Here is a 13,557-nt window from a genome sequence, read left to right as displayed (position 1 = left end):
ACTTGTATTAACTTATGTTCTACAGGGAGCAGTACATATTGTGTACATATTTTGAGACCTTAAAGGAATATCAGATCTCAGAGAGAGAGCAGAGACAGATACCAAGTGTCAGATGAGTTTGCAGTACAGACTGTGTAAATCACGGCTACCATAAACTGTGGCGACCATAAAACTTAAATCCTGCCTCCCTTTCGGACAAGGAATGAGTGGAAACAGACTTTGTCCATCTGGATTCATTAGCTAAAAAAAAGCATTCTGAAACCGTATGATCATAATCAGGAAATGCTCAGACATTTCAAAGAACAACATGTTTTTTTTCCCGTGGCCTAATAAAATTAAAACGTGGGCTAGTTGGATGCCTTTACAGCCTCGGTGCTGCCTTGCAATTAGAGAGCTGTAAAATTGAAGAAAGAGAAAGAAAGGAAAGCAGGAGAAAAAAAGAGGGAGAGGGTAAGGAGGGAGTCCTGACTTGAGTTACGATGGCAGATTGGGACCATGTGGGGACCTGGGTGAGGAGACATCTGAGAGACTGCTTTTAGACGAAGGAAGGCACACCATGGGACTGTGTTCGCTGCTGCCCCTGGTGTATAGGGAGGATAGGGGCTGATACGGGGTGTCAGAGGGTCTGTGACCCTAATTATTTAAGTGTGGTCCATGATGCAGGTGGAAAGAAGTGTTAGGAAATGGTTTGCTTTGTCTCTGTGTCTGTTTCTCCCTCTCTATTGTGTGACTTATCATCTCTCTTACCCTCCCTCATTTTTACTTCTATTTCTTGCACTCTCTCCACCTCTCTCACTTTGTCATTCTCTCTATCACTCCCTGTATCTCTTTTATACTCTTTCTTTGATGCTGTCTCTGTGTCTCTCCCACAGTTTTTCAGCAAATATAATGAGGACAGGTATTTACAGGATTAATTTTAGAATAAAGTGAAAAAGAGCTGTTGAACCTCTTGTCATAACTGACCAGTGGTGTATTGTGATGTCAGATCTTTTCTGTGGTAACTTACCTTTATCTCTCTCTCTCTCTCTCTCTCTCTCTCTCCCTCTCTCTCTCTCTTTCTTTCTGCAGCTCCCTCCCCTGTTACCATCATCAGAAAAGACAGGACGTCCCGAAACAGCATTTCGCTGTCCTGGCTGGAACCAGAGAGACCAAATGGCATTATCTTGGACTACGAAGTCAAGTACTATGAGAAGGTGGGGGAGGTGGAGCTCTAACATTTTAAAGAATAACTGGGACATTTAACAATCAAAAAAATGGGACAGTTGTGGTGATGTTATTTGTATATGTGCTGTATATTGTAGGGAGCATCGATACTTCTCCTAGAAATCAAGTTTGACTCCAGCAATTACCTCTCATTTTAAAGATGATCATTAGTACAGACATATCGGCAGTATATCAGCAGTATCTCTATACTGTACAGTATTTTTATTATTATTATTAATAGTATGAGTAGTAGCATTATTATTTTCACTATTAAGTTATTTTTTGTGATACATGTGATACTTAATGAAGAAGACCGACAATTTCTGAAAGCTGGAAAGGTGGCTCATTTGTTACTGTATACCACAGCAAAGAGAGTTCAGTGAGCATTTGCTCCATCATTGTCAGGAACACTGTGTCGTAATGAAATGGTTCCCCATGTTCTGTGAAAGCGTTGTCTCTCCCTTGTCATACAGCATAACCCCGGTACAGGGAAAATGTAGCATTCTTTCATACCCTTAATGACTGATCTGATGTCTGCCAATGTGTGAAAACCCGGCACTTTATGCGAGTGTAAGCGCCCTCATCTTGAACACATTTCCTTCAACATCGGGATTGTTCTCCTGCGCTGGAGTTTTCTCGCGGAAACCCAATCCTCGCGGTCATGCCGCAGGTCCGTTTGAACTTGCGAATGATTAATGCGGTGCATAGGGAAGCACTTCTGATCGGGCTGACGTGCCCGGTTTCCCTGCCTCAATATGCCCCTGCGCTCCAGCCCGGAGAGCTACCGTGGGGCAGCTCTTTCCTGCACAGCTGCGGCCATCCGAGCGGGCCGACACTTCTGCTGTTCGTCTCTTTCAATCTGTCAGCCCCTGTGATGGTTAGTCCTCTTGCGTGAAGTGGGTAATGTCTCCCCCAGGCTGGGCCGGTGTGGTGGAAGCTGGGCTTGGCACCTCGGCAGGTCCCGACACTGTGGGACTCTCCCCTCTGAAACTGGCAGGGGATCTGAGGGCGTGAAAGAAAGCTCTATAGCAGTCTCTGATGGAAAGCGGCCAGAACTCTCCCACAGAAAAAACATTCCCCTGCTGTAGCGGGTAAACGACTGGGGCTGTATGGCCACACATGCACAAGGATAGGGAAAACACACTCTCTCACATCCACACACACCCTCACGGACTTATGTGTAGAGATCACACACAGTCACATACTCATACACACATATACACACACATACACACATAATACATATGTATATATCACACATTTACTTACACATGTGCATACACAGATGCACATACACAAATGCACAATACATATTTGTACAGATCACACTCTCACACATACACACTAGCAGATACAAACCCACACACACCATATCATACACATGCCTTCATCATGTAATAGTTTCCTTCTGTTTTTTGCTTATGAAGTCCCAAAATGGTTTATCATAGAGTTCAAATCCATAATAGTACACAAAGTCTGGAAATGTTGCTTTATTCCAACTTTTGAGTATTTTTGCAGTGCATACTGAATTTCCAGGGACAGCTCTGAAGTGAATTGTGATTGCCGCTCATTTTCTGTGCACATTTTCCAGACACACGTTTGCTGAAGAAGCTGGTTATTCCCTTTCGCTCAATGGCTCAGGAAGAGCTGTCTACGGCATCTGGCTTGCAAGTAAATTATAAGAAGCGTTCCCTGTTAAAAGCTTTGAACAGGGCTCACGGGGTTAAAGTGGACTTGGACTCCTCCTCGGACCTTTACTCGTCTGCAGTGGCATATTTTCCAGAGAAGCGGTAAAAGGCCTGCTCTAATGGACTGCAGGTTTATTACTAACAGTAAATGTGTCCTCAAGGTCTCAGTGTGAAAATTAGCACGGAGCAAATTACAGCCCTTCCATGGGCCGAGCAATGAACTATCAGTGACATTTGATACTGGAATTAGCCTTGGTGGCATTTTTAATCACTACAAGAGCGATGGCCCTTTGTAGGGTTTGGCAGAACTGTTTTTCTGCCACATTTTATGAGCTTGTTCAGGGGAGACATAAAGTCATCCTTTCTCTGTGGAGATAGCCTCGCGGATCTCTAAAGATCGAAGCTGAGCCCAGACTTTCCTAACATCAGCGCTTGGTTTTTCAGCAAGGTCGAGCATTGGCAAGGCTTCATGTGGAAAAAGTCTGTTAGTGAATGATCAGTCAAACCTTCAAATCCCACCCCACGGGAATGCCAGGGTCGACCATAATCACCTCAAACTGCCTGTTACATTGAACAGAAGACTCTGGGTCATTTGTGGCCGGGTGCAGGTAGACAGATAGGTCGAAGAGGGAGATCCCAAGATGGCTCAGTATCTTTACAGTGAAATCTCGTCACCACTAATGCCTGTGAATGACCCACCACTTTGAAGGTTTTGATGAGCTGTTGGGCAAGGAGCCTCCAAAGGGTAACAGTTGGAGCTCCTGAATGGGAAAAAATACCAAGGATTAAATTAAAGATGTCTTTTGATTAGGCCTGGCATGGGATGACAGAATGGTCTCCACCCTACCACCCACAGAACAGAGGGGGCCCCTGATTTCACAGTGTTCAGACTGATCACAGAAATACAGATCGCCTGCAATAGGCCACACTGACTAAATGAGCGCAGTTCTAGATTACACTAAATTTGTGAGTAAACGAAACAAGTCAAAGTCATTTGCTAAAAGGCTGAAATTGCTTCCACAATGGGAGCTGTAATTCTCCTGCAGTTTGGAGTCACACAAGGAGATCACACTGCCTCAGATAGGAGAAATTTCTATTTGATTACAGGCAATGTGGAAGGCAAAAATGAATATAAAGCATAATGTTCAACTCCCGTGGTGAGAAGAAACTTTAAGCATGAGTGTTTCTGAAGATTGCAATCCCCATGAAAAGGTTGGGTATCGGAGATATTGTCAACGCACATTGTCTCTGAATGTGTGACAAAACTGTTTATTGCTACAGGCAAACTTATTGACGTGACACCAAACTGTTGGAAGACCCTTCCAGTACACATAATGAAAATAAAGATTGTGGGAATGTCCTCCTTTGATTATTTTCCCATTGTTATCATATTCATCTCAAAGAGAAAAATAGAAACAAAAAGGGCTATTTTCTCTGAAAGTGTTTATTTGTTCAATCTTGTACCAGGGAATGCAAGCCGAAATTTGTCCTGTATTTACACAGCCTCCCCTCTGGTAGTTTGGAAAGTCATAGCTGCGGATTGCAATATTTACTCTGTCAAAACAGACCTTGCTGTGCATATTACAGGCCATTAATATCTATGCACGCAGTAAAGCAACAATTGCACGCCTTGTCAATCTCTGACGTGCAGGAATAGCGGACAGGATCACAGCCATATGGTAAGGGCTCCACTTCCACTGATGAGAGTGCAGACACACCTGTGTGTGATTTGTGGGGGATCACATGGTGTCCTGAGCAGTGAACAGTGACAACCTGTAAAAAGATTTATGGCTTAAACGAAGAAACACATAGCGCCCCGCCAAGGTATTGCTTTCGTCTGCCTGGACATCAAGAGTGAATTTCGCTTTAAAGGGCTTCTTGCATCGTAAAAGCTGGGGCACTCCATTAGCCGGTTAAGACTGCCTGTGTGAAGAGGCTTTTCTTAAGTTTGATTATAGAAACAAAGGAGAAGATGGAATTAGCTCTGTGGTGCTGATGTTTGAACTGATTCATGCATCTCGTATAAATTTGTGTGATCAATCAAGATTTTATTCAACGTAGCGGATTACGCTGAGCAACTCAATAAGTTATACTGCATTCATGTTTCAGTGAAGCGGGGTTGTGGCTATGGCTCAGGAGGAAGACAGGCTGCGGCAACATGGCATTTGCTGAAATGCACTTGGGCAGCTGTGCATCACACGTTGCAAACTTGCTCCAATAGGTTTATTTAAATCAAAGAAATACACAGTGTCAGATTTTGACTGAAGTAATTTAAAAGATGGTCAAAACTAATCAGTCAAAAATGTCTGAAATCTAATGGTGTCTTGCAATTATGTTGTCAGCAATTATTCTTATCTGACAGGGCCTTTGAGAATCCGTGTCTGTTTTCTAATGACACACCCTGATTTTCCAGTAATTTCTTCGATGTGCAGATCGAATGACGATGCTAATAATTTTGGCAGTGAGCATCACCCAGAATTGAGATGATGAATGGGGTGCAGCCCACTCTCTGCCTGCCGCCGAAAATGAGATGCACTGCCGCCTCCAGCAGCCTGTCAAAGGCACAAGACGACCGTCCGGCAGGATCAGGGGGGGAAGCAAGAAACGTAGCATTTAACAAAAGGGCTCTGTTTTTCCTGGATCCGGCGTCGCCGCGATCCGCACGGCCCCTCTCTCATTTCTCCCCTCTTTTTTTCCCCCCTCTCCCAGTTAAAAGCACATCTGGAAACAATGGCTTGGATGTAAAGACGGCCAATAAATCCTGTGCTGTTTCGCCGGTAAAGATGATCAGCGCGCTTACAGAGATCCTTAGGAAAAGCCGTAAAAAATAAAGGTGGCAATTAATCAGGAGGAGCTGGCACAGTCTCCGCCGGTCGGGGGCCGCACCTGATTATAAACGCACATTTTTCTGGTCGGGGGGACTGACCCGACATGAAGAGATCTCAGTCCATTGTGGATGCACAAGCATCAGCAGGCGGCCGGCAGCGGGCCCAGAACACGAATCCCTTCTCTCTCCCTATGGTCTGATTTTAACGTGCCTCTCTCACCTCTCTCTCTCTCCCCTACGCTGTCTCTGTTGTTCCTTGAAGCAGGAGCAAGAGACGAGCTACACCATCCTGAGGTCTAAGGGCACCAACGTGACACTGAACGGGCTGAAGCCGGACACCACCTACCTGCTGCAGATACGCGCCCGCACCGCCGCCGGCTACGGCGCTAGCAGCCGCAAGTTTGAGTTTGAGACCAGCCCAGACTGTAAGCAATCTCTTTCCCCTCCACCATCATGGGTCACATCTTGTCACTGTCCATGACTTTTCACTCTCATATCCCAGGTGGATAAATGCTTGGATATATGTAGGCCATGGGATACACACTAAAATTATTTTCACTGCTGTGATTGCCTTCATCATCACCACCAACATCATCATCATTAAGATTCCTCAAAGTATTGCAGACTTTATCATGGCTTTCCTGTGGGTTAAGTAGTACTCCTGCATGTAGAGTACTGGACATCGGTAATTGGTTATAAGACATGCGTCAGGCAGAGTGTCTCCTATTTACCGTGTTGCCAAAGCTGTGAGTAAAATCCATCACCGTGGCCCAGGCCCCAGTCATTTGGTCGTGCTGAACCTGCTGTTCCCTGTCAGGGAGAATCACTTTGGTGAATGGCTGGTTTCAGCACAGTGGTGTCTTATTAAATACAGGCAACTCTACACCCCGCGAACGAGCAATCCCGGACTCGAGCCTGATTGGGAACGGGTGCGCACATTTTTCCCATCATGTACTTCCCTGCAGGCCGATGTGCTGGAGATAGAATCTCTTCTTTTTTAATGTCTTTATCCATTATATTACACGACCCCTAATCCATGATGACTTACAGAGCTTATATATATCTTACGTATTACCCATTTATGCAGCTGGATATTTTCTGAACCTATTCAAGTTAAATACTGTATAGTGCTGAAGGGTACAAAATCAGTGTAATTCCAGTCCCTACCTGGAATTGCACCTGCGCCCATGTGGTTACAGACCTAGTTCTTTGCAACACCACACTGCCACCTCTTTCAGATATCACCAGGGTTGGCTTTGAAGTGTGTAGGGAGGTCTCCAGTGAGACCAATCAGCTAACAGAGAGCCGCTATTCAGAGAGGCACAGCTGCATAACTAGTCTTCTGCTAGATTTCCAATTGTTAAAGTTTTAAAAGAGATAATTACTCATGAATAGTGCACTAATGCAAATATTTATTTGAAAGGATGTGTAACCCATTATGTTACAGGCTGTAATTTCTGTGGACTAATTCACTGTGAAAACAATGGTAGAAAATCACTCCACCACATGACAGAGTTTCCTTTCACATGCGATTCTGCATCAGAGAACTTCTCAGTCAGCATTTTTATAGGCAGCAGTTTGGGGCCTTTTAATTAACTTCCGCTGCCATTCTTCTGCCTGTGAAAGTTCTGTGAGAGGGTGTTTCCCCTTCCCAGTGACTACAGAAATATCACATTGTTCAACAAAAATAAGTTTCTCAAAATTAATTCTAAATTAATTATAAACTCTAAATTTCTTAATTCTAAACTTAAAAAAAATACTTCTAAAAAATGCTGGAACAGTGCCTCAACAGTTTTTAACCAAATGAAAATTGAGAAATCATATTATTTACACTCTCAGCAACAACTTTATCCCTGCAGTGTCAGTGTTATGAATCTAGTTCATCAGTCTTTCATACTACAATCCGTCTTTCATACTAATCCATCATACTCTTTTTATGGAAAAAAAAACAAGTAAAATGCACTTTTTACTTGTTTGCTTGTGTTAAAGTGAGTGATTTTAAGTCAGTTCTCTCAACCTCACCAGCAAGTGTGTAGGACATCAGCCTAGGACTGTAATACTGGGTAAATTCCAAATGTTGACTGTGCTGTCTGGTATCGACTAATGCTGACAAATGTTGACCCTGCTTCATCCCTCTGTTCTCTCTGCAGCGTTCTCCATCTCCAGTGAGAACAGCCAGGTGGTGCTGATCGCCATCTCATCAGCTGTGGCCATCATCCTCCTGACAGTGGTCGTGTATGTCCTGGTAGGCAGGTCAGTAATGGCCCACCAGCATCAAACAGAGTTTAAATGCTTCCCACCCAGAGCTGTCACTCTACAGGATGACCATATCCCTAGGCATCATCTACCTCACTTCTCCGATATATGCATATCCATAGGGCAGACCATGCCCTGTCATGTCAGCTGTCTACATATAGCCCTGACAGTCTCTGTATTATTTCTTGTCTTCATTGCCTGCGTCATACAAAGGGCATTGAAAGACTAGGTTGGCAGGTTGTGTAGAGAGCTGATCTTGGCGGCCAAAGCCGAGCAGAGAGTGCGTGAATCTGTGGGTTGTTATAAGACCCACAAATACCGTTCCGCTTCACAGCCTAGCAAAACAGCGAGGCCAATCTGGGCCTACCCCAGCTTTTATTGGCCCTGTTACTCATGTTACAATCATATCCTGGGAAGTCTAGCTCTGTGGGTCTAAGTCAAAGACACAATAGTGTCAGAGTCCTCGTAATTGATAATTACTGCTCTGATTGGCAGGTTTTGTGGATACAGCAAATCAAAACACCCAGATGAGAAGAGACTTCACTTCGGCAACGGCCATTGTAAGTGCCTGTCTTTCGAACTCTCTCTGTCTGTCAAAATATGTCTGGTTTTAGTCAGTGCTGGAGTGCAGTCTCAGCAAATCCATGCTATTTGTGTGGTGTCCCTCACTTAAAGGGCACCAATGTACAATATAATAACTGTTCTGCAATTATTACTGTATTTTTGTTTTTTTGTTTTTTTCCAAGAACAATAAATACAATTTGATTTATTCCGGAACAATTTCTTTATTTATGGACATTGGAATGCCTTTCTTTTGCTAAATATCAGTGCTGGTTTTCATACACAGTGAACATTTGTTAGTTTGAATTGAATAAAATGCTACATTTTGTGTCTCCAGCATAGATTTTCCAGTCATATGTTTGTTGATCATAGGAACGTGTATTCCCTCTATTTTCCATAGAGCATATGGTGGTTTATCCACATATATAAACTGATGCAGTTTATTTTGAAAACACAACGAGTCAAGGTTGGATGTTCTGGTACAAGCTGAATTGGCCTTGTCTGTCAAACACAAGACCACATAGAGTTCTAGTCTCTCATGAGACTAAAGAAAATCTGAAACACTTATTGGTGTGGTTATCCTAAAAAGAAGTAATTTCTCCTTCTTCTTTTAGTGAGACTGCCAGGAATTAGGACCTATGTGGACCCGCACACTTACGAGGACCCCAGTCAGGCTGTGCATGAATTCGCCAAAGAACTAGATGCCTCGTGCATAGCCATCGACAAGGTGGTTGGCGCAGGTAAGAGTGGACGTTTTGCGCATCTCCATTCACTGTAGAGGTCTGTAGCTTTCTAAAAAAAGACATTTAGCATTGTGCCAGTCAGTACAAATGAGAATCACTTAACACCTCAGCTGGAGGTGCATTCTTGTTATTGTAACTCCTGCGACTCGGGAGGGGTCCTCCCTGCATCAGTCTTCGCCACCTCACCAGGTGTAATGGATGGCCTGCGATACAGCAGGGGATTCTGGGTAACCGTAGCACACCTCCAGCAGGGACATTAAATCTCACCTCCCATGGTTTCCTCTCACACAGCCACAGGCGTTCCCTGGTGTCTGAAGCAGGAGAGCAGTCATCGAGATAATTCGCCTGATTCATGACTCCGGCAGACAGCGGGGTAGATAATGCACAGAAAAAATAATGAGAGATTGCTCTCCAGAGTTAGCTTTTAAGCATTTACAGTAAACCTGTCATACAAACTTCGGATATTATTACCTTCAAATGAGTCCCCTATACTACTAATGTACTAATGTTTCTTTATGTCATTCTTGTTCTTATATGTTCGTGTTTATATACATAAGTACACACACACACACACACACACACACACACACACGCGCGTGCGCGCACTGGGTTCTAAAATACATTGTTAAACTACTCAAGAGAAAGATAAGCAAAGAATGAAAATGTATATAACTGCACAATAACAGACAAATGGCTGCTTCTGCACAAGAAGTTGTAATGACTGATCTCCTGACTATGACTCTTTGAGTAGCTTTGTGATGTCTACATGAACTCAATAAATATATGAACTCAACTCAAATATATCAACTCAATAAAAATATATATAACTAAATTTGATAAATGCTTCCAATTTATGTGGCTGCTGTCTGCTGTTTGAATGCATGTGCAAAATACCCTTTTGAATGTTTTTCTTCCTTTGCCTGTTTGCCCACTTAGAATCTGAAAATGAGAAAACGTGCATCGGAAAAGTAAATTAAAAAAAGTTAATAGAAAATCAGTTTGTAGGATAGTTTACTGATCAGGTGGATGAAGAAGCCTGACCTTCTTGAAGGTCAAAATCAGCTTTCCACTGGCCAGTCACAATGCTGTTAAGCCAGACTGCAATCATTCTTACTAAGTTTTTCCAGATATCATCAGTAGCATTTTGCCTTTTTTACCAAATCTTGTATGGGAAATAATTACAAATAAAATTACAGTGGCTGGACATGTGCCCAGGTACCTTTGACTTCATCTGCACATTCTTCTCTTCTGTCCAAGTCTCTGTCACCACACATTTCACTAAGGCAGCTGACTGCTGGACATGACTTTGAAGTAGACTTACTGTCAAGCCAAGATACCTTGGAAAGCCTTACACCTGCAAGCTGGAATACCATACAGATGTGGTAGTGTTCAAAATCAGCTCTCCCTTAATGAAAATCTCTCAAAGTGTAATCAAAGTGCTAATTACTATAATAGCTTACATTTTTATTTCCTGATAAGTGCAGTACAGAGACAGGGAGAGAGAGAATGTATGTGGGGGAGTGGGGCCATGTGGTGCTCGACTGTTATTTCAGACCCTCTCTTGTCAATGGTTGCCTGCCAAGAATAGCCATTTTCAATACAGGGATCCGTAAAAACTGTTGGGCGTGCTGACATATACATGGTCCAAATCAAAGTTATAAAGGAATGCTTCTTCATCTAAGGGATTCAAATATACAATCATTTTTTCTTCAGATGACAGAAAAAATGAAATACATTGAGTCCGATACAATCACAGGGAGCACAGGGGTCGGGAGCACAGAGAGTCCGCCAATGAGCTGAATTTCCCAAAAACCTCCTCCTGATTGGATTTATGGCTGTATTGCTTTCTTGCTCTGTTTTGCACTCGTGTGAGATGAGCCAAACCACCCCCCTTTGCTTGTCCTGCACAGGTGAGTTTGGGGAGGTATGCAGCGGTCGCCTGAAGCTGCCATCAAAGAAGGAAATCTGTGTGGCCATCAAGACGCTGAAGGCAGGTTACACGGAGAAGCAGAGGCGGGACTTCCTGAGCGAGGCAAGCATCATGGGACAGTTCGACCACCCCAACATCATCAGGCTGGAGGGTGTGGTCACTCGCAGTAAGTGTAACCACAAGCTTCGGTATGTTATGTGTCTTGGTGGAGAGTATTTCTTGCTTACCTTATACGTAAAAATAGGGCATGATACTGCTATTCATGCTGAAATCAACTCAAATTGCAGAGGAGTGCACACCTCTGTTTAAACTTATTACAGGGACTTTCAGCTCCCCTATGCAGTAGACCAATAACTGTAATGAATTCATAGCAGCAAAATTGCTTTTAACTTTAATTGCACAACATTATGAGCACAGTGGACACAGCTGTTAACGAAAATGTAAACTAAAATAAAAAAAAAAATAAAGTTAAGGACAAACCACAGAACAGAAGGATGGGGGAGCCCCAGTAAGCATAACTTTCTGCTGCATACAGCATGTTCTGTGCTGTTTAAGTAGCAGCGTGGAAGAGGGCATTCTTCGCCCAACCTCTCATTATTTTCTCCCCAAGCAAAAATGTCTGAGCTTATTTGATTTGCGTCAAGTTTATTTTGGGAGAACATAGTGATTCCCTTGTGTTTTAGACTCTGTTGAATTTGTGCAAAAGTCTCATTCATCATTTCTTTGGGGGTCACGGCTTTATTATGAAGTTTAGAAATATCGCTCATAGCTTCTCTCGGTGAGAGCTTGTGATTTAGAACTGGCTGCTCATAGTTATGAATGGACACACACTGTAAAGTTGGCAAATTCCTTTTTAAGGAAAGCCCCCTCTTTTATTGCCCTTCCGTGGTACGCTTTCCTTGTAATGCCCTTTCCGCAGTATGCTTTCCATGTATTGCTGGGCCTACTTCCAGGCTGCAGGAATTAATATAACACTATAAATCTCATAGGATCAATCCCCTTTATTCTACCTGATCAAAGGCTCTGTCCTCTGTGTCTAGAATCAATAGTCCAGCTTCCCTCTGGGGAGGGTTTTCAAAAGTACAATTATCACAGATTAGATTTTTTTCTCTTCAGAAGGAATGCGAAAGCGTTATGGTCAGGAAAAAAACTGTGAAATAATTGGTTTGAACTCCAGTCTTCAATCAAAGCTCACCTTAACCTGGACTTACTCCCTGCTTGTTAAACGGCTGTGCCAGTTTCACTCCCTCATGTGTAAAAAGTAAAATGTCTCCCATTATCCTCCCTCCAAATGATCCAGATAGCCCTATAGCGGAAATGTCACTTACGAGAACATATAAATGTGCAGTATGTTTAAAACTAATAAAGGGAAATCGTTTTAAAATTGACTTATACAGAAAATCCCAAATTTCAACAAATGTGACATGGTGGAAGTATTTGAAGATATTACAACAGTAAGGATGACTAGTTTTTTCCTAATTTATTAATGGCTCGATATGTGTTCATACCACCGATATCAAACCTTTCCAACATTCAGCGTGGTTTTAGATGTTAACATATGAAAGAGATCACAGCTGAAGGCATATTGCCTTGGATATGTAATGGAATGAGAATGCCATAACTTGCATCTGTAGGAAGCATTTGGATTTCAGCTTTCCACGAAGCAGTGTCACCCTTATGGAAATCTTTACGTCATATCTCAACAGTGTTATTGGCCAGATTGGAGTACTTATTCAGCAACGTGCCTCTGAAGGTAGTGATCCACTTTTGACTTTGCAGGAGGACCAACTTAAAATTCATCCTGCCTAAATAGTGGCCGGAGCGGGATCCAAAACGTGCCTTTTAAATATAATTGTTCATAAAGCCAGGTTTTGTTTGTCCAATAAATCTTGCAGCGCTCCCAATGTGAACGTTTCGAATGTAAATAATGTGGAGCGTAATTGCAATTGACTGCAGATTGTTTCTGTTTTTGGGATGTGGTGGGGTGGTTGGGAGGCTGGGTCAGAGGTAAGGGTGTGGGCAATGAGCACATGTTTGTGATTGAAAGCAGCTCTCAGAGGCTGGGGTTTGGATGGTGATGGGTGGGTTGGTAGTGGCAGTGTTGGTGGTGGTGGTGGTGGTGATGGTGGGAGTGGGTTGGGGGGGTTCAGAGGGGTTGGCATGCATCTCCTGAAGCCACTGACGTTGGATGATTTATTAACTCGGCCCCTGTTAATTCTTAATAATCCAGAGACTTTCACACCTCATTTAACCTGCTGCTTTTGGCCCTCGCGCTCGGCCAAGTGTTTGTGGGACTGCGTTCGCTGTTTCACGGGGGACGTTGGGCTTCGATTCTCATTACAGGCCGGG

At 43.3% G+C, this 13,557-nt stretch overlaps 1 protein-coding gene across 4 annotated transcripts in view; it reads left to right on the top strand.

Annotated features, from left to right (window-relative positions):
• epha3 (eph receptor A3) overlaps positions 1-13,557 on the top strand; it is a 90,553-nt gene that overhangs the window by 55,919 nt on the left and 21,077 nt on the right. For 3 of the 4 annotated variants that reach the window (XM_036541308.1, XM_036541311.1, XM_036541310.1), the window contains exons 6-11: positions 1,069-1,193; positions 5,981-6,143; positions 7,869-7,971; positions 8,470-8,534; positions 9,150-9,275; positions 11,189-11,374. In XM_036541308.1, coding sequence (XP_036397201.1) covers positions 1,069-1,193; positions 5,981-6,143; positions 7,869-7,971; positions 8,470-8,534; positions 9,150-9,275; positions 11,189-11,374 — 768 coding nt within the window. The remainder of the gene's footprint in view (positions 1-1,068; positions 1,194-5,980; positions 6,144-7,868; positions 7,972-8,469; positions 8,535-9,149; positions 9,276-11,188; positions 11,375-13,557) is intronic. The other variant, XM_036541309.1, reaches the window with a different exon arrangement.

Source organism: Megalops cyprinoides, chromosome 11 (assembly GCF_013368585.1).
Source record: "Megalops cyprinoides isolate fMegCyp1 chromosome 11, fMegCyp1.pri, whole genome shotgun sequence".
NCBI lineage: Eukaryota > Metazoa > Chordata > Actinopteri > Elopiformes > Megalopidae > Megalops > Megalops cyprinoides.
The sequence above is the reverse complement of the archived record's forward strand: the minus strand, read 5'-3'. Positions and strand labels throughout refer to the sequence as shown.